Below are 24,103 nucleotides of genomic sequence, written 5' to 3'. Positions count from 1 at the left end.
GTCCTCTTTCACTCCATCCATAAATCTCCTCTTTGACCTTCGTCTAGGCCTCCTGCCTGGCAGTCCTAGTCTCAGCATCCTTCTTCCAATGTACTCACAACCTCTCCTCTGTAGATGTACAAACCATCTCAGTCTGGCTCCTCTGGTTTCTATCTCCAAAGCATCTAACATGAGCTGTCCCTCTGATGGACTCATTCCTGATCTTATCCACCCTTGTCACTCCAAAAGAGAACCTCAACATCTTTATCTCTGCTACCTCCAGCTTTGCCCCCTCTCTCTGCCTCAGTCCCACTGTCTCTAAACCAGACACCGTCCCTGGTCTCACCACTGTCTTTTACACCTTTCCTTTCATTTTTGCCGATACTCTTATCACAAAGCACACCTGACTCTTCTCTCCACCCACTCCAAACCACTTGGACATGTTTCTTCACTTCATTTTCACACTCGTTGTTGTTCTGGGGCCTCATTTATAAACCTTGCGTACGCACAAAACGGGACCTGAAGCTTGCATACGTCACTTTCCACGCAAAGTTTGTGATCTGTGACTTGACGGGAAAATGTGCGGTCCTCACGGTCCTCAGACTTTGATCATAGAGCGACTTCATCATAAGCATTAAACCACAGTGTTATTCATGTTTGCGCTTGTGGCACATAATTGTACATAGAGACCTTTCAAATTTATAACAAAGATCCTTACGGTAACACAAATGTTAAATCAAAGTCCGCACATTTCATTGGGGTTTTCTACCATCACATTCCTCTCCCCGATGACCGCCACGATGACCTGTACCACAGATTAACAGATAAATTGCGACAAGGTATGAGGTAATGACTGTAATTGCTGTAAAAAGTCAAATACATTCATGTGTAATGTTGCACGGTGGAAGCGGCACTGCTGGACAGCCTTACAAATGAGAGAATTAGGAGAGAACGCAGTTTCGGGGATCAAAGATTTCCTGGTCAGCAATGATGATAGCCGTTATAGATGCAATAGAGCAGGGGTCACCAACCTTTTTGAAAACGAGAGCTACTTCATTGGTATTGTGTCATATGAAGGGCTACCAGTACTGAGCTTTGAACTAGAAGAGTCAGAGCTCATCTTAACGTTACATAAAAGTTAAAATTTTTCATGCTTTTGTCATTTTTAAATCTATATAAATGCAAGTGTGGTTAAAAAGGAAAAGCAAAAGGATAAAATAGAAATTTAGATATAGCTCACAGGTGGGTGATGCTATGTTTTTAAATAGGCCCGAGGGCGCCACATGTGGTCCTTGGGGGCTGCCTGGTGTCCATGGGCACCATGTTGGTGCATTCTGCTCCAGAGCATTGCATTCTGCTATAACCTACAGTGGACGGTGGCATCTCTCTAAAGACGGAGGCTTTTTTCTCCACCTGTTTGGAGATGGCAATGTCATCTGCAAACATCATAGTCCATGGAGAGTCCTATTTAACCTCATATGTCAACCTGTCCATCACTACAGCAAACATGACGGGGCTCAGAGCCGATCCTTGATGCAGAGAAAAGATCAGAATTCTTGTTATTCTTGTATATGGATGTTGCTGTGTGACGTCATTATGGCTGACACCAAGTCTGATTTCGGTACGGAAATAAGTCTAAACTCTGTCCAGCCACACCAAATTGAACCAGTCATAAAAAGTGGAGAAGGTGCTACGCAGACAGAACACTCTGATGAGAAGAAATGAGAAAGAAAGCGTCACGTACTGAATGGTAAGAGGATAGGAAATGCAGCACGGATGGTCTCTTCACAATTTCATACCATCACCATTTTCTGCATTTAAAATGCAATACATTCATTATTATACAGAAATATCACGTTGGTAACCTACTGTTACTTTGTCATTTCATTTTAGCAGCAGTTCAATGCTTTCTGCAACTCTTTCACATTCGTGGTGTCATGGTGGTGCAGGAGGGAGAAGAACCAGGTGGTGGAGCGTCCCACATCGAGCTGTTAATAATGTCGGCTGGTTGATCAGAGATCAGCCGCCTCTTTAATAGCTGTCCTATAAACTGTTTAATAAAGACTACATTAACAAGGACTACCACAGTATGTGTTTGAGAAACTTATGCTCATGAGCGTGCACACCAAAACAAGCATCTGTCCACAGAAGCATTAGAGATGGTGTTGTTTACATCTCTGTGGCATATAAATTTATCTGCAGTTCTGATGACATAATGCACATTATTTTCAGCCATCTGCAGTACATTGATAATACCCAAAAAATAAATCAAGATAAAAAAAAAATATCAAGGTGCAGCTTGTATCCTTCTCAAAAGTGTTGGTACAGTTTTATGAGGTTTTGGTAGCAATGGGCAGTGATCTCATTGATTTCATGAGTGCAAAATGCACCGCTATGCAATGCGTGGATGCTCTTTCTATGAAAAGCCGAGTGTTTTCAGTAGGTGTCCCGCCGAAATACGTCAGCCACAAATGACTGTTTTCTGCTGGGTTTTCAGCAGGGATATAACTTTAAGTATATTACAGCCGGGATTCAAGGCCTTGACTTTACTTCTCTGTCTGATGCTGCGGATCACGGGAGAAACGTGGCGGCTCCTGCAGTTTGGCCTGAAGGGGAAGGAGGGAAAGGCAAGGTGGCGGCATGCAGCGGCTTAGAGCCGCCAATGCACAATTGTCACAATGACTTGAATAAATCCCCTTCAAATATCAAAACACTTTTGAGAGGAATTCTTAGTATAGAGAGTGATTTTTATTATTAGAAGTTGAAAAAACTTCCGCCAGACCGTCTATCTCCCTGCACATTTTAATTATTAATAATATTACTTCCTTACTTCATCCTTATTAATCTTTCCTACTTCCTGACCCACAAAGGTCACTTCTTCTGCTCTTTGTTCTCTCTCATTTGCCTCATTAATCAGATCTTCAAAGTACTCCTTCCATCGTCCCATCACACTTGTTGCAGCTTTCAGTACATTTGCACTTTGATACTTAATCAGCCTAACCTGCTGAACATCCTTCCCATCTCTGTCTCTTGCCAGTCTTACTGTTTAACTTACACAACTGGCTGTATGCTCTTTGACTGGCTTTAGCTAACTCTACCTTTAGGTTAGGGTTACGGTTCTGGGCTCTGAATAAATTCCTGTACTTCCTCATTCCATCGCCATGTCCTTCTGTCAACTTTCCTTCCATAAGAAATACCAAATACTCTCCTAACTGAGGGGGCCCCCAGAGGCCAGGGGGCCATCACTGAACACATCTTCCTCCTCTTCTCTTCCTCTTTGCTGACCAATAGTAGCCCATTTTCCATAGGTACCCTATCGGTCATTGATAACCCATGCCTCGACCGATCTGGTATGGACATCATGTAATTGACTTGCATGTGGATAAAGTTTTAGGCCAGATGCCCTTCCTGACGCAAACCTCTGCAATTATCCAGGCTTGGGACCAGCCCACATAGGACACTGTTCCCTTCTTTGAAGCTGCATCTTTAAGAATTCTTACAAAAAAAAACTGTCTAAAAAGTGTCGGAAGCATTTGTATTTGTCGATATCGCAATTTGATGCAATTCAAGATGCAAGACTCTCTAGCTTTGCACATCTTGAGACATCCTATTCTTCTTTGCAACATAGCCCAGCAACTTAGGTTCCTGCTGAAAGGCATCCTCACAGCACGATGCTAACACCACCATGTGTCAGTGTAGGGATGTTCAAGGAGATGTGGTTTTCTAGGGTTATGCCATTTCTGTAGGAATCAGGTCTGGACTTTGACTAGGCCATACTACAATTTCAATATGCTTTGATTTAAACCATTCCACTGTAGCTCTGGCTGGATTTTAAAAGTTGTTTTCCTGCTGGAATGAGAACCTCTGGTCTTTTGCAGCCTGTCAAAGGTTTACTTCCAACACTGCCCTGTGTTTAATTCCATAAGTATTCCAGTGTACTCTGACCAGCTTTCCTGAACCTAAAGATAAGCGTCCCCACAGCATGATGCTGCCACCACCATGCTTTACTCTACAAATCGTACAAAGAAATAGGCCACACTTTTCAGACTTGGATTTTTTTTTTAAAAACTATCATCCCTCCAACTCCCAACCCCAAAATGTTGAGAAGTTGACAGGGTATGAACATTGTTGAAAGGGTACTTTGTATTTCAAGTAGCACATCATCATGTGTACACAGAGATTTTTCTCCTCAGCTAAAAAAGTTTTACATACATGAATGTCAGAGAAGACAGGATAGTTCCACCTATTAACCACACTATCCACATTATTTAATGGAGAATATTGCTCTGAGACGTTCAGTGGGAAAAGGACAAACTCAAGGTGAATTTGTTAATTGCCCATTGACTCTATAGACTCCACCAGAAGCAGGTATGAAAGAGGTTTGGCCCCTCAGTTAAGTGAAGTGTTGTCATTTCTCATCTGTCCAGCCTACAACATCAAAGAGCCTTAGCAGATCAGTTAAATGAGAAAGATGAGATGGGAGAAAACAGAAACAAAGCGGAAGCAGGAGATGGATTCAAAGGCAGCCGTAATTGGCATGCAAATGAATGAAACTGCAAATTTTCCGTGGCAACGTATGACTCATAGTTCACATCCCGAAATGTGTACAGCTTCACGTATCACAGCGTGTTAGTGGAGATAAATCACCTGACAGGAAAACAACAGGAGCCCTCTGGTTCAGCATGTATTCTCCTGGCAGCGAGAAAGCGGCTGGCACTAAAGTGTTCTCGTCCGGGTATCTGTAAACTGCAACGAAAGGTGCCGCCGGGTCATAAATCTGGCCGGATGGTTTAGAAGTGTTATATACACTTTCTGGTGTGAGCATCTCGTTCGATTGAGACTGCATCCAACACTCGGCAAAAGGCTCGTGTGTCCCATCTTCCAAAGAGAGATCATTTGTGAGACGGGGGTGTAGGAATCAATTAAGAAAATTAAATGGATAATCCTTATTAAAAAAAAAATCCTGTACCAGCTCATTTAAAATCTGTCTTCGGGTCCAATTAAGGTCCCTTTGTAGACTTATGAGCTTAACATTTCACTGATTAACTGTGCCAGAGAAAACAGCATCACAGCAGCACTGATAAGGAAGTAAATCTCCGGTAACTAGACAAGCATACCAACAGACAACAGCATTTTTTTGTTTCTGTTTAGTACATTGCTATGGATCCTTTTTTTTCTCATTTCTTTGGTTGTTTGACATTGATCGTTTCTGCAAATGGTATTACACTGTTTTGCATGAGTATTCATACTCCATGAACCATTTCTCGTTTTATTAGCTTAAAACCACAAGCTTCAGTGTATTTTATTGGGTTTTTTTATGTGATAGACTACTAAAAAGCAGCATATCATTTTAAAAGTGGGATTTTTCTCTTTGTTTTACAATAATAATCTTAACAGCATGCCATGCATTTATATTCAGATGTTACGTCCTGCAGCTCTGTCGAACTGCCCTTTCATTTGTAGTTTGTCTCTTTCATCTTTGCACATACAGATACTGGAATTTTTGCCCATTTCTTTGCTCTAGCTCAGGCTCAGTGAATGGACAGTGCTTACAGATTTTCAAGTCTTGCTACAGACTCAATTGAATTTTGGTCTGGACTTTTCCTTGGTCATTCTAACAGATTGTAAAGCCAGACTAAAGTACACGATTTATGGTTGTCCTGTCGACAGATTATCCCACCTGAGCTGTGGATATATGCAGCTTCGCCAGAGTTACCTTGGGATTTGACTTAATGCTCTACTTGCTCAAACTGTGTTTTCGTGGATGGCAACCCGTTGTGCTGGAGTTTATTCAGATGTATCAGAACAGAACAGGGGCTGAAAGCATATGCACACCTAACTTTTCACATTTTTATTTGTAAAAACATTTAAAACTGTGTATGATTCTCCATTTCACAAACGTATGCTGCTTTATGACAGTCTATAACATAACACCCCTAGTAATTAATTGATTGTTTGTGGCTGTAATATAAGATGTGCAGATAAAAGAAGGGATATGGATACTTTTGACAGTATGTTATTATTTCTCTTTATCTGAACCGTTGAAGGAAAAAATTGATTTTCTTTTCTTTTTTACTGGTCATTATGTGAAAGTTGTTTCTGCCTGCATTGCTGTTTTCACACATTAAAAGATTCATTATAGTTGCATCATCGATTCTGCTTTGTTTTCAGTCAGAGGATAAAACGAATAACAAAAGAGAACTTACGTTTTGTGCAATATTTGTAACATCACAAGAATATACCTTTACAATGGGTATGAATATATTCATAATCAAATCTGACAGCGGATCATGTAGAGCTAATCAAAGTCTGTTGGAAAATAAGCATTAACTTCAGCGAAAGGACACTGAGGTCACTCTCCAGCCCTGAGGCTGTTTCAGACCTGCTCTCAGCCACGATATCAGATGCCCCGATGCTCACTGTTTTTCTCCCCATCCGGGCCTCAGGGACGCGCCGCAAGCAACAACTGGTCTCTGGCAACAATCAGCAATATTCCGAGATACAGAAAGGTCAGCGGTCAAGGAAGTGACCAGGCAGACTTCAGCCTTCGAGATAAGCAAGGAAACTGAACGGAGACAAGAGGAATAAAATGTGCACATAACTGTCTGCAGGTCAATTTCCTCTGTGTTTTATAGTAAGTAAAAGCAAGCCTGTGCATTTTCAGAGCTTCGTTTAATCTGGGGAAGACAAGTACCTGATACTAGGGTTTAAATATCTTGGAAAAATAAAGCCATTTAGGCACGGTCTGCTACAAAGAAAGAAAAGGGTTTGTTGTTGGAAAAGGGGTTTATGAAATTTCTATCTGATACATAATTACCCTGATGAAAACAAAGGGTCGATCACATACAAAATACGCACATATACAGTCAAGCAGAAAAGTATTCATACCACTTTGTAGATTTAGGTTTTAAATCTTTTAATTACCAACAAGTTTCTTCTGACTGGAAGTAATATAAACATTCTGGAGCGGCTCATCCGGAGTCCTGACTTGAAACTGAGAGAGAAGGGAGGGAGCTAAAGATTAGGGGGATGGTCAGGAGGCTTTTCAACCTCAAAATACAAGATATAATATAGAATAAAAACCTAAAATCTGCAAAATATCAGTGAAGACATGCAAAATGCTGGTCGGCAATTAAAGAAATATAAAGATTTTTCCATTGATCATTGAGAAGGGTGTAAGTAATTTTGCAACCTGTCATTTTTCGTAAAATGTATATAGATATTCTTTTTTCAAAACCATTTGTCTTTATTTATTATCTTTTAGCTGATATACGTCTCATTTCCCTTCCAGAAACAAACTTCTTGGAGAAATTAAAATAATTTTAAATCAAAATAGGCCAGGGGTATGTACAGTTTTGGGCTCAACTCTTATTTGTATCTAAGCCGCACAATGTTATCAATAAATCATCGCGCTGTCATTTATGCGCCCTCAAACTCAACTTGAGCACGTGTAGTAATTACATTTGCCGTGTTTGTTATCTGATGTTCTACTTGACACAGATCTGCGCCTCCAGCAGTTCAGGTTTTCTAAACGCTGCTCAAAAATGGCAACCCACGGTCGAGGCAGTGAGGCGAACATCTTTCTCAAAGGCAGCTTTCCACACTTCAGCGAGCTCTTGTTAGTTTCTTTCACTTTGCCGAGTTCGAACTACATGGAGGTTTTCTTTTTATGTTTTTGTACCGCAGGGACGCGGCGGACTGGGCTCCATCTTCGTCTGGGCCTCGGGCAACGGTGGCCGGGAACAGGACAGCTGCAACTGTGACGGCTACACCAACAGCATTTACACGCTGTCCATCAGCAGCACCACAGAGTCGGGCAACGTGCCGTGGTACAGTGAGCCCTGCTCCTCCACCCTGGCTACCACCTTCAGCTCTGGGAATCCAGGGGAGAAACAAATAGTGAGTGCAAACACCCACCGGCTCTTTAAAATCAACATAATGTTTCTATCCATTAGCTGTTGTTTTAGCAGTCTAAAGAAAAAAACTGCAAAAGTCTGCTCTCCAAACACAGTGCATCGTAAATTGGAAGTTTTTTTGATGTGTATTTTCACATTAGGCCTTTGTCTGTCATGTAGTAAATAAGCATCAAACTGTCAGAAATCACAGTGTCTGATGTGTAACATCTAACAAGGGGAGCGGACAAACACTGAAAATGTCACTTGCTTCTTTCAAGCTGCTTGTCAGTTGATGAAAGCCTTGCCTCCAGGGCACCGAATAACATGAAACAACCATGGATCTGCCTTTTTTTGTATCAAAAAATACACCAGAGGGGCTGCTGCAGGCAAACAAATGCACTTCATCAAAACAGGTAAAATTAAACTTGTTTTTGGAGAACTTAAGCAGCTCTGACTTGATTTTGCAGCTGTAGCAGTGGGAATCTGGTGTTTGCTCTGAAAACGATTTCATGCCTCGTCTCTTTGTCTAACGCTGGTATTTATGATCACAGTGACATGTTGGTGTGATTGCTGCAGTTGCAGTGGGGCTTTTACAGCAGTCCAACAGGAACTTCAGCTTATTTAGAGTTGAGATTTAGTGACATATCACAAGAAAACAGTTTTTGAAGTTAGAAGCTAGAAAAGTTTAAATTATGCCTTCTTCTAATTAGAAAATCACCGATTTAAACCTTGATGGTACCCATGGAGATAGTGCCACGCAGGTCAGAACCATGCACACTCTCTCACTATAAGGCAATTTACTGTGGGTTGCTCAATAAGCCTTGAAGAACATAGAAGAAACCAACACATAATTTTGAACCTGGATACCGAAAGACTATTTTGATGTGAGGCAGGAAGTTTATTGTGCAACCGGGCAGTACCAAATGACCAGATAGATACTGAAAATAAAAAGAAATTCTTAAAGGAACAATGAGTAATAATGACACCTAGTGGTTAAAAACAGAACAACACATACACAATGCCTTTTACGGAGACCAGCCATTTACTCAACTGTCTGTTGTTGCGGTGAAACACCACAGAATGTTTACTTCCACTGGACAGGTCTATGATGTATTCTGTTCTGTTTCTGGTCCGCTTGTCTCACTGGCTTCCATGTTTGCAGGCTGCTGCTCTTTTACCAAGATAAAATACCAAATGCTGCGCTCTGTTTTGGGAAACCCTGGGAACTCTCGTATGATTGGCTCAGGAACCAGGAAGTAAACACCGGCTACACTCTGAACCAAAGTAGTTCCGGACCGTGCCTTTAGGTTTGAAAAGAGAAAAACGTGACTAAGACATTGTTGATGGAGAGGACCGATTGTTTATAGAAAATGTGACTTCCATCCTGGGTGAGAAATTACAATGATTTAGGTTGATTTTGTAGTAAAAATCTTACTTATTGTTCCTTTAAGGGCATTTGGCTTACAAATGTCATTTTGTTTAATTACAAGAACAGAAGCTGGATTCCAGGTTAATTATAATAATGCTAGTAATGTTATTTTTAGTAAGTTGCTCTGCTTTTGTTTTTCAAAAAAAAAAAAAATAATAATCCGGTAGCTTTTATGACCAAGTGTGTTTGTAGAGGCTAAGAATACAGTGCTGTTGCAATTACAAAAAACTGTTGCAGCTCTACAAAGATAAATATGGGGCGGGAGGGGACCCAAAGCTGACTCTTACTCTGCAGGACTTAAATTATTGCTCATTTATTGCATCAAAATCTGTTAAATATGCAAGTGTAAGGTTAAACATACATCATATAGAAACACATGGAGATCTGCTCAGGCAAAGGCATCCCTGTGACAAGTCAAGCACTGTATATATTTAAATTACCTTTAGAAAGTCTGTATGTACATTATTGTGCCTTGCAAATGTATTCACACCCACTTTTCCACATTTGTCACTGTACACCATGAACTTCAGTGTATTTTATTAGTATTTCTAGCTATACACCAACACCAAAGATTGCATGATGGTGAAGTAGAAAGGAAATGTAGATGGTTTCTAAAACGTTTTACTTGAAAAAACTCTCTTGCCTTTACTTTACTTGGATACCAGTAAATGAAATCCAACTGCCTTCAGAAGCTATGTAACTTAGTAAATTACAGTAGTCCACCTGTGTGTAATTTAATCTCAACCTAGATTTAGCTGTTGTGTGAAGGCCATACAGTCTTGTTTGAGAACATCATTGACCAAACAACATATTAAAAAACCAAAAACACACTAAATAGGCCAGAGATAAAGTTGTGGAGAGGTTTAAACGAGGGTTGGGTTATAAAACATCTCACGAAGGACTCTTAATTCATCATCCAAAAAACAGTGTTGCACAGCTACGATCCTAAGAAGACATGGTGGTCCACAAACCTACCGTTTCTATAAGGGTGACCTGAAAACAGTTGTGTTTAAGAGAAAGTAATAAGAAGTCCTGTTGGCAATTTGCCTCAAACCATGTGGGTAACACAACAAATGTGGTAGAAGATGCGCTGGTCAGATTGAACTTTTTGGCCTACAGGCAAACAACTTTGTATGGCAAAAAACTAAAACTGTCACCTTAAATACACCATCTACAAACACGAGTCATGGTGGAGGCATAATCATGTTGTGGGAACAGCCTGACAAAGTTAATAAATATGCAGGAAAAACCTTTGGAGAGAACAGATGTGAATGCCCTACACATGTATGGCCATGTGGCTTTCTGTATCATTATCTGTAATAGTCTTATGTTCCTAAAAGAAAATTCTTACAACAATTCTTATTTCAGTTTGTACTAAATTAATATGTTTAATGAAAAACAGTGTTTTGGGATTTTCAGATATCTATGATATGACTCTGTGGTTTAGCTCCAAGTGAAACAGTTGTCCTGTTCAGACGCTTGAACGTTTTTGTTTACACCTTTGACACGGAGACGTCTTCAGGTGATAATGGTCATTAGTGCCACAATCTGTCAGGCCAAAAGTTGCAAGCAGATGCTGCATCTCTAACCTTCACAGCCGCACTTTGCGTCTGGCCTTTTTGTCATTACCAGTGCGTCCTCATTGTGACCCAGACAGGCATCATTAGCTTCCTGGTACTGACAGACAGGAAGAGCAGAAGCGTGCATGGGGCTCTAAGACCTTCCGTCTCACCAGCACCAGACCTGGCTGGGACCGATTTGGCTGACATTCGCTGTCCCGCCTGTGACCCCTTGGCAGGCGTCCATAAACCGCAGACTGAACTTACCAACTCATTCTCTCCTCCTCCTCCTTCTCAGTCTTTTTCCATCTTATATAGCTGGAGGCAAAGCTCATATTATCTCTGGCCCTCCCCTGTCTAACACTCAGCCTCTCTCGCGGTGAATTCATGGCGAAGTGTCATATTACCTCTGTCTCGCTCTAGTATTTATGTGCACTTCTCTCTGTTCTTATTCTCTCTAAGGTGACCACAGACCTGAGGCAGAAATGCACTGACTCTCACACGGGGACGTCGGCCTCAGCCCCACTGGCTGCTGGGATCATCGCTCTGGCTCTGGAAGCAAAGTGAGTTGGGATGGCCCAGATGACACTGGCCTGCTTTTGCATTCAAAATGCTTATTTTAGTTCCCTTACGGTGTCATCATGGGCGTAATTACCATTTTGATTTCAGCGTTTCAATTATGTATTTCAACTTGAATTCAGTGTTATTTTTCTCTAAACCATGCAGGTTCAAAATTATACATACAGGGTCAAATATATACATACAACCCCAATAACTCTAACCCTATAGCAGCTTTTAGAGAGAGCACACTTAAGCCCCATTTACACTACCCTTTTCTAACCTTGCAGAGAACAGTCCGAGCTCGGTAACTGAGATAACTATCGAGTGTAAATGGAACGCAACTGAACTGCACCGTGCCAGACACAACCGAACCGCGCTAAATCTAGTTCTAGTTCGATAGCAGGGTTCGGCACGGTTCATCACTGGCTCGGTTCTCTGATAACAAAGAGCACGTGAGCAGACCGCTTCATCTCCTTAAAGTCAGCTGACTAAACAGTTCTGTAAGCACAACAAAAATGAGGGAGACTTAAATAAAACCGAAAAATATATGATATAACGTGAACAACTGATGAAAGCAACAGTTGATAAGAGTCCGTATTCATGAATTTTCAGACATTCATAAAAGTACTAGCTTCCCTACCGTGCCACACAATTTCCAGTGATGATTCTGCTTAGCAGTGTGATGAACCTCAACTTCTGTCATTGTTTCCTGCAGCTGTAAACCCTGATTAGACGTTTGTTTGTCTTATCCACTTTCAAAAAGCCGACTGTCAAGTAAAGTTACAAAAGGTTGCCTTCTTCGCCTGACTTTCCGCAAACAACGGAATATCACAATTATAACCAAACATAACTTCCTGAGTGTTACGGGCGCCGCCATTTTTATTTGCTTGATTCCCTCCTTCAATCCACGTCAATAGGAGGCGGGGAACCGTGCTAGCGTGATGTGTAAATGGTAGTAAGAACCAAGCTCGGCACCATTAACTGATCCAATCTCGATCCAAACTCAGCATGGATTGGTTTAACAGGCTAAATGTTAATGGGGCTATTTTATGTAGCCATTAACAAGTTCCTTGCATGATTCTGGTCTGATATTTAACCATTACATTAGTTTGTCCACAGTTTGTCAAAAGAAACGTCGGCTTTATTCAAAATGGTTAATGTTGGCTGGTTTAATCAATTTCAAACCCCTTTTTCCTCTGTGTTTGGGATCATTGGCCTGTTGAAACATTCAGTTTTGTCCTGGTTTCAACCGTCTAGGCTTTGATTTGAGGCGAATGAGAAGAATGTGGAAGTAGTCCTCCTTTTGAAAAGAGACCTTTTGCATGATTCCAACCACCACAATGGTTGAGAGTTGTTACAGCACAGTTAGGTTGGAAAGCTACAGTATACCTTGCCTCATTCAGACCTTCTTGCCATTGTGGCTGAATAACTGAATAGACCATATTTGCTTTTTAACGTTGCTACTTTTCTGATCAGAAGCTTTCCACTCCATGTTGGTAAACTTGCTCCACTGTGAACATTGCCTAGGTTTTTTGTGTTTGTTGTTTGTCTTAAAAATTATAACCAATTTTCTTTCATCTGAGGGGATAGTTTGGGTCAAGTTGTTGAAACTTGCAGAAAGTTTTATATACAAGCAGAAAAACGGTCCCAAACAGACCTTAAAACGAGTTTTGAATAGCCTTTCCAAAGAACTGACCTTAATGCTTCTGAAAATGTAACCACGATTTAAAGCTAAACTGTTCCCGAAAATAAAAAATTTAACCGAATACTAATGATGGAAAATGTATACATGTGAAAAAGACACTACCTGTTTTTTCTCGTGTCTGACATTAAACCAGACTAAATCTTTAGGTTGTAGGTCAGTTAGGATGAACAAAATTTTGTCAACAATGTTTTATTTCCATTTTTTCAGAGTCAGAAGTTTCCATACATCATCTTTACATTTGATAGAACTGTTTTTTAAACTATATGACTTGGGTCAGATGCTTTTCACAACAGCTTGCTAGACTTTTTGGTCCATTGGTCCTCACAGAACCGGTGCAACTGAGTCAGGTTTGTAGGCAACTCTGCTCCTGCAAACCATTTCATCTCTGCAGATTAATTTTCCATGTAAAATTAGATCAAGGCTTTCCAATGGCCTCTCCAGATCATTAACTTTGTTGTAGTCCTGCCACCCTGTATCTAATTTAGTGGTATGCCTATGGTAATTGTCCATTTGGAAAACCAATTTGCACACGAGGTTTAACTTTCTGGCTCACTGACATGTTGCTCCAGTATTTCCACGTAATATTTTTCCTTGTCATATCATCCATCTGATGAAGTGCACCAGTCACTTCTGCAGCAAAGATAAAAAAATATCAATGCTTTATGGACTGATAGCTTCTTCGTTACTGAGTGGCCTTTCAGTCCATTTCCGTAGAAGACTCCATTCCTTAGCATTTTCTTCCCAGCTACAGCCAACATCTTCATAAGGTTTTTTGCTTTTGTTGCAGGGTTCATACACATATTTTATCCCAAACCAGCCGTCTCTAGGACACAGAGCTTGTTTCCATCCTGTATAGTGTGATAAGTAAACATTCCCATCATATTTATGCGTCTACCGTATTTTTCGGACTATGAGGTGCACTTAAAATCCTTAAATTTTCTCGCAAATTGATTACGCACCTTAAAATCCAATGCGCCTTGTAAATGATTACCGTTGTGCTTACTGACCAATTTTATGTGGTACAACGCTCTCAAAATCTGTTTAAATGTGTAAGTACGACTTTTGTCGCTCCGCTCAATAAACATTCGAAGCATTACGGTACACTGATCGGACCCCTGAGCTGTCTACAAGACTGCCTGACTGTAATGTCTAAACTAGAAGTGTATTTATGTAAGGTAGCCTGCACCTGGAGTACGCACTAGCAACAATAAATCAAATTAGGTTGATTCAATGTAAAAGTTAAGTTTATTTTGGCCTTATGTTAGAAACAGGGCAATATAGTCCAACTATTCTGTCCTGACAGAGACAGATAGCTGTGTGCACAGAGGAGCGCACCGCAAAAAGGGAACTAAATTAAGTAAAATTTTCTTGAAATTAGTGTATTTTTCCTTGATTTGAGCAGCTAAATAAGATGTTTGGCAATGGAATGAGTATTTTTACCCCTAAAATAATATAATTAGATATCCTGCACTTGAAATAAGATGATGGAGATGAATTGTTATTTTAAGTGCAAAAATCGTATTCACTTGTGAAGCATATTTAATGTCCCTTATAATCTGGTGCGCCTTATGTGTGGACAAAGACACACATAGACACGTTAATTCACAGTGCACTTTATAACCCGGTGAGGCTTATGGTCCGAAAAATACGGTAAATAATTGTTTGAACAGATAAATTAGGTACCTTTAGGCATCTGGTAAGTGTACCCAAAACTTAAATCAGACTTGAGAATATCCACAGTTTTTTTCCAGATATCTGGGCTGATTTCTTATGACTTTCCAATAATGTCACACAAAGGATTGTGTTTAAGGTGTTGCCCTTAATTACATCCATAGGTGTGCCTCCCGTTAATTGAAATGTTGTCAAGAGCTTACAAAGTAATAATTTCGTCATCTGGCCCTTCCCTAATGGTTTAAAGGCACAGTAATCTCAGGTCCGCGTCCACATGGAGACGAGATTAGGTGTATCCGTAAAAATATTTTGTAATCTAGGCTGTGTGTCCATACAGATCCGTTTTTAGAGGCAGTAGATGATCCTTTTTGAAACCAGGTCTCAGAGTGGAAAGAATTTCAAAACACCAATTTTCGTGTGTACATGCGAGCCACATATTTTCTTAAACCATGACGTTATAGCTCTCCCTCTCATCTCTCTCTGTAACCCGCATGCGCCTCACTCTCACAAATGACAACAACCATGATGCCATCCGGTGTTCTTCTCATGCTATGGCAAATATTATCTTTGTTACGGCTGTTAGTAGCGTCCTCGGACACTTCCTTTCTAACAAGCCCGCTCTACCCTTCTGTCCCCTGCCAACTCACATAATGGTCACGTTAAACATGGTTTAATGTCTGTGTCTGATCCCCCACCACGGTGCTGTGTTTACTTCACATGAGCCGTCTGCGCATGTCCTATGGTGTTTGCATGTTTTTGCTGCAATGCCACAGCGCCACCAATGGACCCGGCATACCTACTTCTGCGTTTTCAGTGATGCTGCATCCTCTCGTGTGGACGCACATTTTTGACTAATAATTTATGAAATTTACCGTCTCCTTCTTTGTGTGGAATTTAAAGAAAATTTTGAGAATTCGTCTAAAAATGGTCTGCTCATTATTCTGGCATTCACAATAAATAAAAACAGGAAATGTTTTAGTCATTATTGTAAATCACTTTTGAGTAGGTTCTACTAATAAAAGTTTATCTCCACTATCAAGCTCCACCCTGTCTTCAGGGAATGTGCATAAGCACAGAAAGCTCTGGGAATCAGCGTTGGACTGAATCCCAGCAGGAATTCTTTCCACAGAAAATTAAGCTTTTGATAATCACTTAATTAGTGAGATAAATCAGCAGCTGCAGCCCGCACAGAGATTCGAATACCTGTAGGGCTGCTCCGGAAGATTTCTATTCCAGAGAATCTCTCTCATTATCTCTCACGCAGGACTGCTGGCGTCCCGAGCTTCCCTGAGATGTCTAATGTGTTCTCCATCACTGCCGTTATCTGCCACTTGTATCTTGCATGTGTTGAGTCTGTCGTATCACTCAGCTGCTCTCCACTTTGCATAATTCCCCTCATGTCTGCATTAGTGATGACAGGTGTCGAATCCAATCCGGCACAGCTTTACAGCACAGGTAAGCCTCCTCAGCCTCCCTGGCTTATCTCAGCACTGTCACCTGTGATATATCATTAGAGATGGGCAGTAACTGACAGAGCTCAGGTTTTCACCGCGCTGACGATCAGTTATCAGGCGCGATTTGGTGCATCCCAGCAGGCAACCCTTTCCTGATAGGCTGCAGTAATAACAGCATAGATTCTTTATCAGACTGGGCCCACACTGAAACTCCTGTAGTTGGGAATCGATTAGCAGGGAGAAATTTTTTGGCTTTCTGCTGTTTTTATTATTTTATTATCATCCCTCTGCCTGCTCTTGGTTGATGTCACATTGAGTGGATCTTGGGGGGGGGATTTTGTCCATTAATATCACATGAGAGGATGTGAGGCAAGGATGCTGATGTGGCTGCAGGGTGGAGGAGATGTGCCTCGGTGAAGTTCTGTTTCTATTTCAGTCAGCTGTGGTGCTGAGCTTAGTAAGCACTGTGATTCATCGTTTTGTTATTCAAACCCGCTGAAGATTTTTTTTTTTCTTCTTCGGTGCTTCTGAGCCTTCTCTAACGGATGTCTCTTCATAACATCTAAATGAGAAATCTTTCTTAGCTTTCATGATGCCAGAACTTTGCAGAAGGTCACCTTGGCCCTGATTCCCAGGCGTCATTTGAAACTTGCGTCTTAAAAAGAATGGATGCCACTCTCCTTGGCTATAGAGCTACTGCATTATGATATCCCCTGACCTCTCTGCATAAATTACACAGTACCATTCTAACTCTTATATTAAGCCACACTATCATTTAGGCCTATTGTATGCTATACATATAATTATAATTATAATTTTGAAGTAAAACCATACATGGTTTTCACTTTTTTATGAGAAAGTGTGTGTAGGCTGTAGGTTTTTGATCCCTCTGATACCTCTAATGTTTATATAGCATCCGGTATTGTGTATTTTTTTTCCATCATAAATACAGCTGTTCTGTGAGGAGTAGAGAACATTAGTGAAGTGACATCATGAAGGACAGTAAACACAGCAAACAGCCCAGGGATAAAGTTGCGGAGAAGTTTAAAGCGGGGATAGGTTATAAAAACAATACCTGTTCAAACTGGAGTGACAGCAGCACAACCGTCTGGAGAGCATGAATCAAAGAAGCAAACAAGTGATCAATCCTACATCCTAAGTCGGAAAACCTATTGCCATCATAACTATTAGTTATTCACTCCACAAATATGGCCTTCATAGTAGAGTGGAAAGCAGAAAGAAATTGTTCTCAGAAAGCCATGGGACATCCTGTTTTTTGTTTGCCAAAAAGCCAGGGGACACAACAAATATGTAGGTATTCATTAATTTCATTTATTGATTTATAAAGCACTTTAAAACGTCCAAATAAGGACACAAAGTGCTCAACAATACAGTAATGATGTCCTTGAAACATCCAACAGAAGTTGACTGAATGACTTCAAGGACCTGCCAAGCACACAAACACTTACAAGCTCAGATAAATGAGGGGGTTAGAAGGCAGTTACGGGACTTGAAAACAAATAGTAAAAGTTTTAAATCTAATCTAAAATGACCAGGAAGCCAGTGTGAAAAATATGACACGGTGGTGATGTGCGGCCATCAGGAAGCTTTAGTTTAGAGACGGGGCTCCATTCTGGACAAGCTGGAGGTGAATTATAACCTGACGCCGCCAGATAGATTTGCTCCGCATATCCATCTGGAAACCTTCCGTTGAAGTAATTTTGGGAAGGGGCGAAAATACTGGTTAGCTGATTGGCCTATGTTGGTGATAGACGGGCCAAATAAACCAATCAGATCAACGAAGCATATGACGTACTCGTCAACATGCTTTGTCGTCGCTCTGTTACGAGCGACGACGAAAACACAACCACAAGCCAAGCTTGCTGCTGCAGGTAAAGGCTCGTTAGCTCAGCAGAGAAATACTCTGTAATCCTGTAAACTTGCTCGATAGCCACGCTAACGCTAGTTTCATCGGCTGAAGCCGCCATGTTCTTTAGACTGAACTGTCGCGCTTCCGGTTGCGTCACACCTCAACCCGCCTCAAAGCCAACGCTGATTGGACGTTCGTTTGGTGAACGGCTCCAAATTTTCTTTAACGGAGAGTATCCAGACTGATCTGCGAGTGAAACCTTGAAACCTCGCGAGATCAGGATGGTCTCACGAGGCTAGGTGAATTAGGCTCAACTGGGAGACACTGACATAGAGAACATTACAAGAGGGGACTCTGAAGCTAACAAAAGCAGGAACGGACTTATATGTGTCAGGAGGCTAAAATTTGACCAAATCATGCAGCTTAAAGAAGCTTGTTCTGACTGCAGTGCTATCTGCAGTGTAATAAATAAAATACATTCAGTCTTTTGTTCATTTGAAAACAAAAACTCATTCTGGCCTAACCACTGTTTGACAGCAATAATGCAACCAAGTAGAGAATGGAGAGCATTACTGCAACCTGGCTTCAGAGACAAGTAGATCTGTAGATCATCTGCGTAGCAGTGGAAGGATAACTGGTGTTGGGTTTTGATTTATCCAATAGCTGCTGTGAGGTCCAACAAGACAAGAACCACAGGAGACTTTTGATTAACGGACATAGGCATATGACCATGTGCTTTAAGGCAGCCACACGTAACTTTTAGCCACCAGGAGCACATGGACATTATATCGGTAGACACCCCATGGACTGGTGCTGCCTACTGGAACTGACATTTCAGCACGACCGCCATTTTGGATGGGTCTTTCAAGTGACCCCAGTGCATTTATTTGTACTGAGGAAGCTGAAGGTCCAACTAAAATAGATCGTAACTCCCTAAATTTTTATCAGATTTTCACTTGGTTTGATTTGTTACAAACGGCAGAGATGTGGTTATGATACAGGAAGCTGTTACACATTTAAAAAAACAGTTTTAATGCTAAAATACGTTGTTTAAACAACATATTTCATAAAGGTATGCTTAACGGACAGACACACAGCATATTAATGTATAAATATGTGATTTCATGCTGTAATACTTTGTTTTATGCTATTTAAGAAAGACAGACATGTATGGCATATTATTAAATATGTAAATAAATACGTGCTTTCATGCTGAAATACTTTGTTTTATGCTCCTTATACAAAGAGACATGTGGTATTACATATGAATAAATATACATATTAATGCATCTTATATTTTAATAAAGAAACAAGTTGGATTGTTCATTTAAATTTATGTCACTCTCTCCCACATGTACAACTCTGAGCCTTCTCTACACACCAACAATAATTTGCTCAGATTTTTGCATGCTGAGCATACACACATGCACACACACAGTTTATTGCATGTGTTTGTACTCTGTAACCCCACTGTATTTAATTTGGCAACATGATTCTGCCTTAGTTTGTGAAATACAGCGATAACAAATTAACAAGCATAAAATTATGGTCCATCTGTTGGGTTTCTGCATTGTTCTCACCAAGTAAAAACACATATCCAGAAACAATCACAGCCCAAAATAGTGATCTGCACCATGTAATCAGCTCTCGGTAGTTGTCGGCAGTTATTGTAACCGTAAGCTGCTGAGAATACGGGCAAAGTTGCTCCCCCTGAGTTTACTCACGTCGGCTCCTATGCCAGCCTTGAGTAGGAGACACCCATCCAATATGGCAGCAACACAGGATGCGCTCTAGCACGTAATGAGGCGTCTACGTATATAATGTATCACTAGGAGTGTTAAACCTGTAACTTCCAGGTTTAGCGCCCCCAAAGGCGACTGGCAACACTGCATGTTTACAAAATTAAACAATCTCTCTCCATGTTTTGGAATCTGATAGCAGACCACTTTGGACCAGCAGATTGAGAAGTTATGGAGTTACTTGTAAAGGCAAGACCACATTCACCCCTCTAGATAAATCCTACATCACTTTTTTGGCCAAAAGACAGAGCAATCTGTGTGTTGGAAAACTAACCATCATTGTGAAATGTGGTGGTGGCAGTATAATGCTGTAGGGGTGCATTTTTCAGCAGGAACAGGGAAGCTGGTCAGAGTTAAAGGAGCAATAAGCAAAATTTTATTGTTTTAGATAGAACTAAAAAAATTGTGATGTGACGAATTAAAGGTATATTTTTAGATGGAATATGGTACATCACACACCATCTCTTTGTATTGTTTTTACAGTCTCTTGCATATAAAGCTGGGCTGGCTGCATGTGCATGTACATCCATGTGAACAGCTTAGCCCCTCCCAGCCCATAAAATGCCACCGTCAGAGCAGTGGAGCGTAGGAGCAAAATGGCGGCTTTTCCCACATTTTCTTTTGGTCCACAGACAGTGCTCAATGCCCAACCTAGTAATGAAATGACGCTCATTGCTCCTTTAATGGCTAGATAGAGCTGTTAACAGAATAGCTTCTAAAGGCTGTAAAAAGATTCCAGACTTTTCAGACACTTTAGGTTCAAATTGACTGAGCTTGAGCTACTTTATAAAGAAGAATAAACAAACATCTTATTCTGTACATGTGAAATGCCTGTAGAAAAATGTTGCAAAAAGGCTTGCAACACCATTAAAAAGTGGATCTATAAATTATTAACTCATGGGGAGTTGAATACAAATGCACGTATCACTTTTTGTTGTGTAAAGTATTTAAAAAAACATGTATCTTTTCTTCACATCTATACTTTATGTTGGTTCATTAGGTAAAATCCTATTAAAGTTCATTGAAGTATGTGGTTGTTAGGTGGCAAAAATGTGAAGAAGTTCAAGGGGAGTATGATTAAATTTGAATAAAGCACTGTAGCTGTTTAGTTAAGATGCTTTGACATAATACCTCCCAGGCTCCTTCGGGTCTCAGTGTGTTATTTCAAAGATGCCAATTCGTCCTCGCTGCATATGTTGAGATTGATTACATTTCAGGTGTGTCTGCAGTCCCCTGACCTTTTCTGTGTCCCTCGGCTCCTCACATTTCCTCTGCTGCATTATTGTGCTGTTGAGGTCAGCGAAACCTGACTTCACTCATAACGTGCATAATGTTGAAATGATTACCTTCATCCGTTACATGACAGAAAGTCAATACAGTTAAATTGCTCTCCTGCTTTTTGTGTTTCAGTATGAACCTAACCTGGAGGGACATGCAGCACCTGGTGGTGAGGACGTCCTTGCCCGGACACCTTATCGCCGGAGACTGGAAGACCAATGGAGTGGGACGCATTGGTATATGCTGATTATTTTCGTTATTATTATTTTAGTCCAGTTAAAGCACAGATGATATCTTGTAATTAGGGATTATGTTTATCCCTCAATGCTGCACGTGTATATGTCATTTTTAGATAAAGAAAAATCTATTCTGTCCCAATAATGTTATTGCCTTCTTTGACCACCTTTAAAAAAGCTGGTTGACTTCATTCTGCAATCTCAAATTGCAGAGCTAGATTATTACATTATTATTACATTATTGTCATTATAGCCCATCTGAGATTGAATGGCAGAATTTTTCCTGCCGTATTTTACAAATGAACAGCAGCTGTGGCTCAGGGGTAGAGCCAGGGTCCTTTATATATTTATATATATATATATATATATATATATATATATATATATATAATGTATGTGTGTGTGTATGTATATATGTTGACTGTTTTTGACTTGTTTGTTATTTAGGGGTATCCCTTGCATTTAAAAACATAACTGTAGCATTGAAACATGCTTTCTTAAAGATCGTTTTATACATGTTTGTGTTATTTGTGATTTTTTTTTTTTAAATTACTACTGCTGACTTCATTATTGTTGATTGGATTTTAGTGTGGGACCACCAACACAATGTAGGGCATATTTGCAAAGCTAAAAGGAAAAGCATACATGGTTTTATGTAGTCTAGTTTAGCTTTTGTTGTGTTTAGTTTCTTTTGGAGCCTCTGGCAGGGTTTCTTCCAGAAATGCTTCCGTATTTAACTCTGTCCATCTTCCCATTAATTCTGCCCAGTTATTCTCTCACTGGTCGGCTGCTACCGAGTACAAAGCTGAAAACAAAAAGGAAACTAATCCTTTTGCTCAGTGGACCCCAGACTCTGGAACTCTCTTCTTTTACATTTGATATTGGGGAACTCTGTGGTCTCTTTCATGAGCCACTTAAAACGCATGGTTTTAAATGTGGTTATAACAATTTTTATTTCATTTTTAATGTATTGTTGGATCTTAGGTTGTTGTATTAGCCTATTGTAACGCACTTTGTTTTTTTTTTTATAACTTGAAGGATGCTATAGACATTAGCTTTTACTTATCTACTTGCTTCACTTGCAGAACAGCAGCACCCTCGCAGCATGATGCTGCCATCACCACCATAGGGTGATGAACTGGACCAGTCATTTATCCGGACATGTAGCCTTATGTACGAAGGTGAAAAAGTCAAATTTTGGTCTTATCTCACGACAACCCCTACTTCAACACTCTCACTGAGGTCTCTACCTGGGCTGTTGTAAAATGAAAATTAGACCTTTTTTGTTTTTCTTTAACTTATTGCTTTCTTCTTACCAATCTTTCATAAAGCTTGGATTTGTAAAGCCAACAACTACCAACTATCCCGCTGACAGATTCTTCCACCTAAGCTTTAGATCTCTCCAGCTCTTCCAGGGTCACTCTGCACCTCTTGGTTGCTTGTCTGATTAATGTTCTCCTTGCTCTGCCATTCTGTGTTTCATTATTCATTATGGGATGATGGAATAGACTGAGATATTCACAGCTTGGGGTGGTCTTTAGAAGCGTAACCATGCTTTGAATTTCTCCAGAACTTCATCCCTGAGCATCAACTGTCTCTTCACAACGCCGTTTGTTCATCACTGTTCTCTAACAAACCTCTGACGCCTTTACAGAACATCTATATTTACAGTCGTATTCAACACATTAGAATATTATGGAAAACTTAATTTAGTTCAGTAACTTAATTCATTATTTAATTAATTAAGGGAATCGCATTGTATAGCTTAATTAGACACAGATGGATGTTTTCAAGCCTTTATTTTTGTTAATTTGATGATCGCCCACTTATAGCCAATGAAAACACGGCACTTAACGTTAGAACATTACATGAGAGCAATAAACTACTGAAATACTGAAATGCGGGCTTAATGAAAAGCATGTAAAATACCTCTTGACATAAAAGGTTGTTTTCAAAAAGCAATTTTAATCTAACAAATCAGCCTCATCAGAACATATATTCTAATGTATTCAATATGGTTGTATACTATGTATATACACACAAGTAGACTAAGAAGCTTACTTCTTAAGGCAATTTGGTTGATGAGTATGATTGCGAGATGAATTGAGGAATTAACAAAGTCATCTGGTTATGATCAAGTTTTAAGTGTTTAAATTAAACCTGAGAAACATGCAACACGTTTCTTACTATCGTTTCTTACTAAACAAAGATAAGGATTAAATGAAAAAGCCTTGTGTGAAATACTAAAACATGCTGTGATTCTGTATCTTTTCAGACCACTCTTAGTGGCTGACTATTATTCCAAAAAAGGTTAAAAAAAAATAAAACTGGACTTCTATTCTGAAGCTGAAGACATTTCGCTTCCCATCCAGGAAGCTTTCTCAACTCAAAATATCTGGAGTAGTGTGGCTTGATCATGACCTGGATGACTGAGAATCTTCACCAACGGCTGACTATTATGCAGAGCTCTCTTAAAGTCCTGCCACATTATGGCTAAGGTGGCTAATTTTGACTGGGCGTCGGCCGTCCCTTGATTATTTCCTCTTTCAGACATTTCGTTTGCTCTGTTAGCACTCACCTGTCCACACCAGACCAGCAAAGAGCCAAAGTTCCTGCTTTCAGGAACAGACGGCCATGCCTGGCGATGGTCACTCCTGCTAATTTCCA

General features: G+C 40.3%; 1 protein-coding gene across 2 annotated transcripts in view; it reads left to right on the top strand.

Moving 5' to 3' along the window:
- furinb (furin (paired basic amino acid cleaving enzyme) b) overlaps positions 1–24,103 on the top strand; it is a 182,075-nt gene that overhangs the window by 142,818 nt on the left and 15,154 nt on the right. For both annotated transcript variants that reach the window (XM_012853286.3, XM_021311003.2), the window contains exons 9-11: positions 7,666–7,878; positions 11,325–11,425; positions 21,333–21,436. In XM_012853286.3, the coding sequence (XP_012708740.2) occupies positions 7,666–7,878; positions 11,325–11,425; positions 21,333–21,436 (418 nt within the window). The remainder of the gene's footprint in view (positions 1–7,665; positions 7,879–11,324; positions 11,426–21,332; positions 21,437–24,103) is intronic.

This window comes from Fundulus heteroclitus, chromosome 2 (genome assembly GCF_011125445.2).
Source record: "Fundulus heteroclitus isolate FHET01 chromosome 2, MU-UCD_Fhet_4.1, whole genome shotgun sequence".
Taxonomy (NCBI): Eukaryota; Metazoa; Chordata; class Actinopteri; order Cyprinodontiformes; family Fundulidae; genus Fundulus; species Fundulus heteroclitus.
The sequence above is the reverse complement of the archived record's forward strand: the minus strand, read 5'-3'. Positions and strand labels throughout refer to the sequence as shown.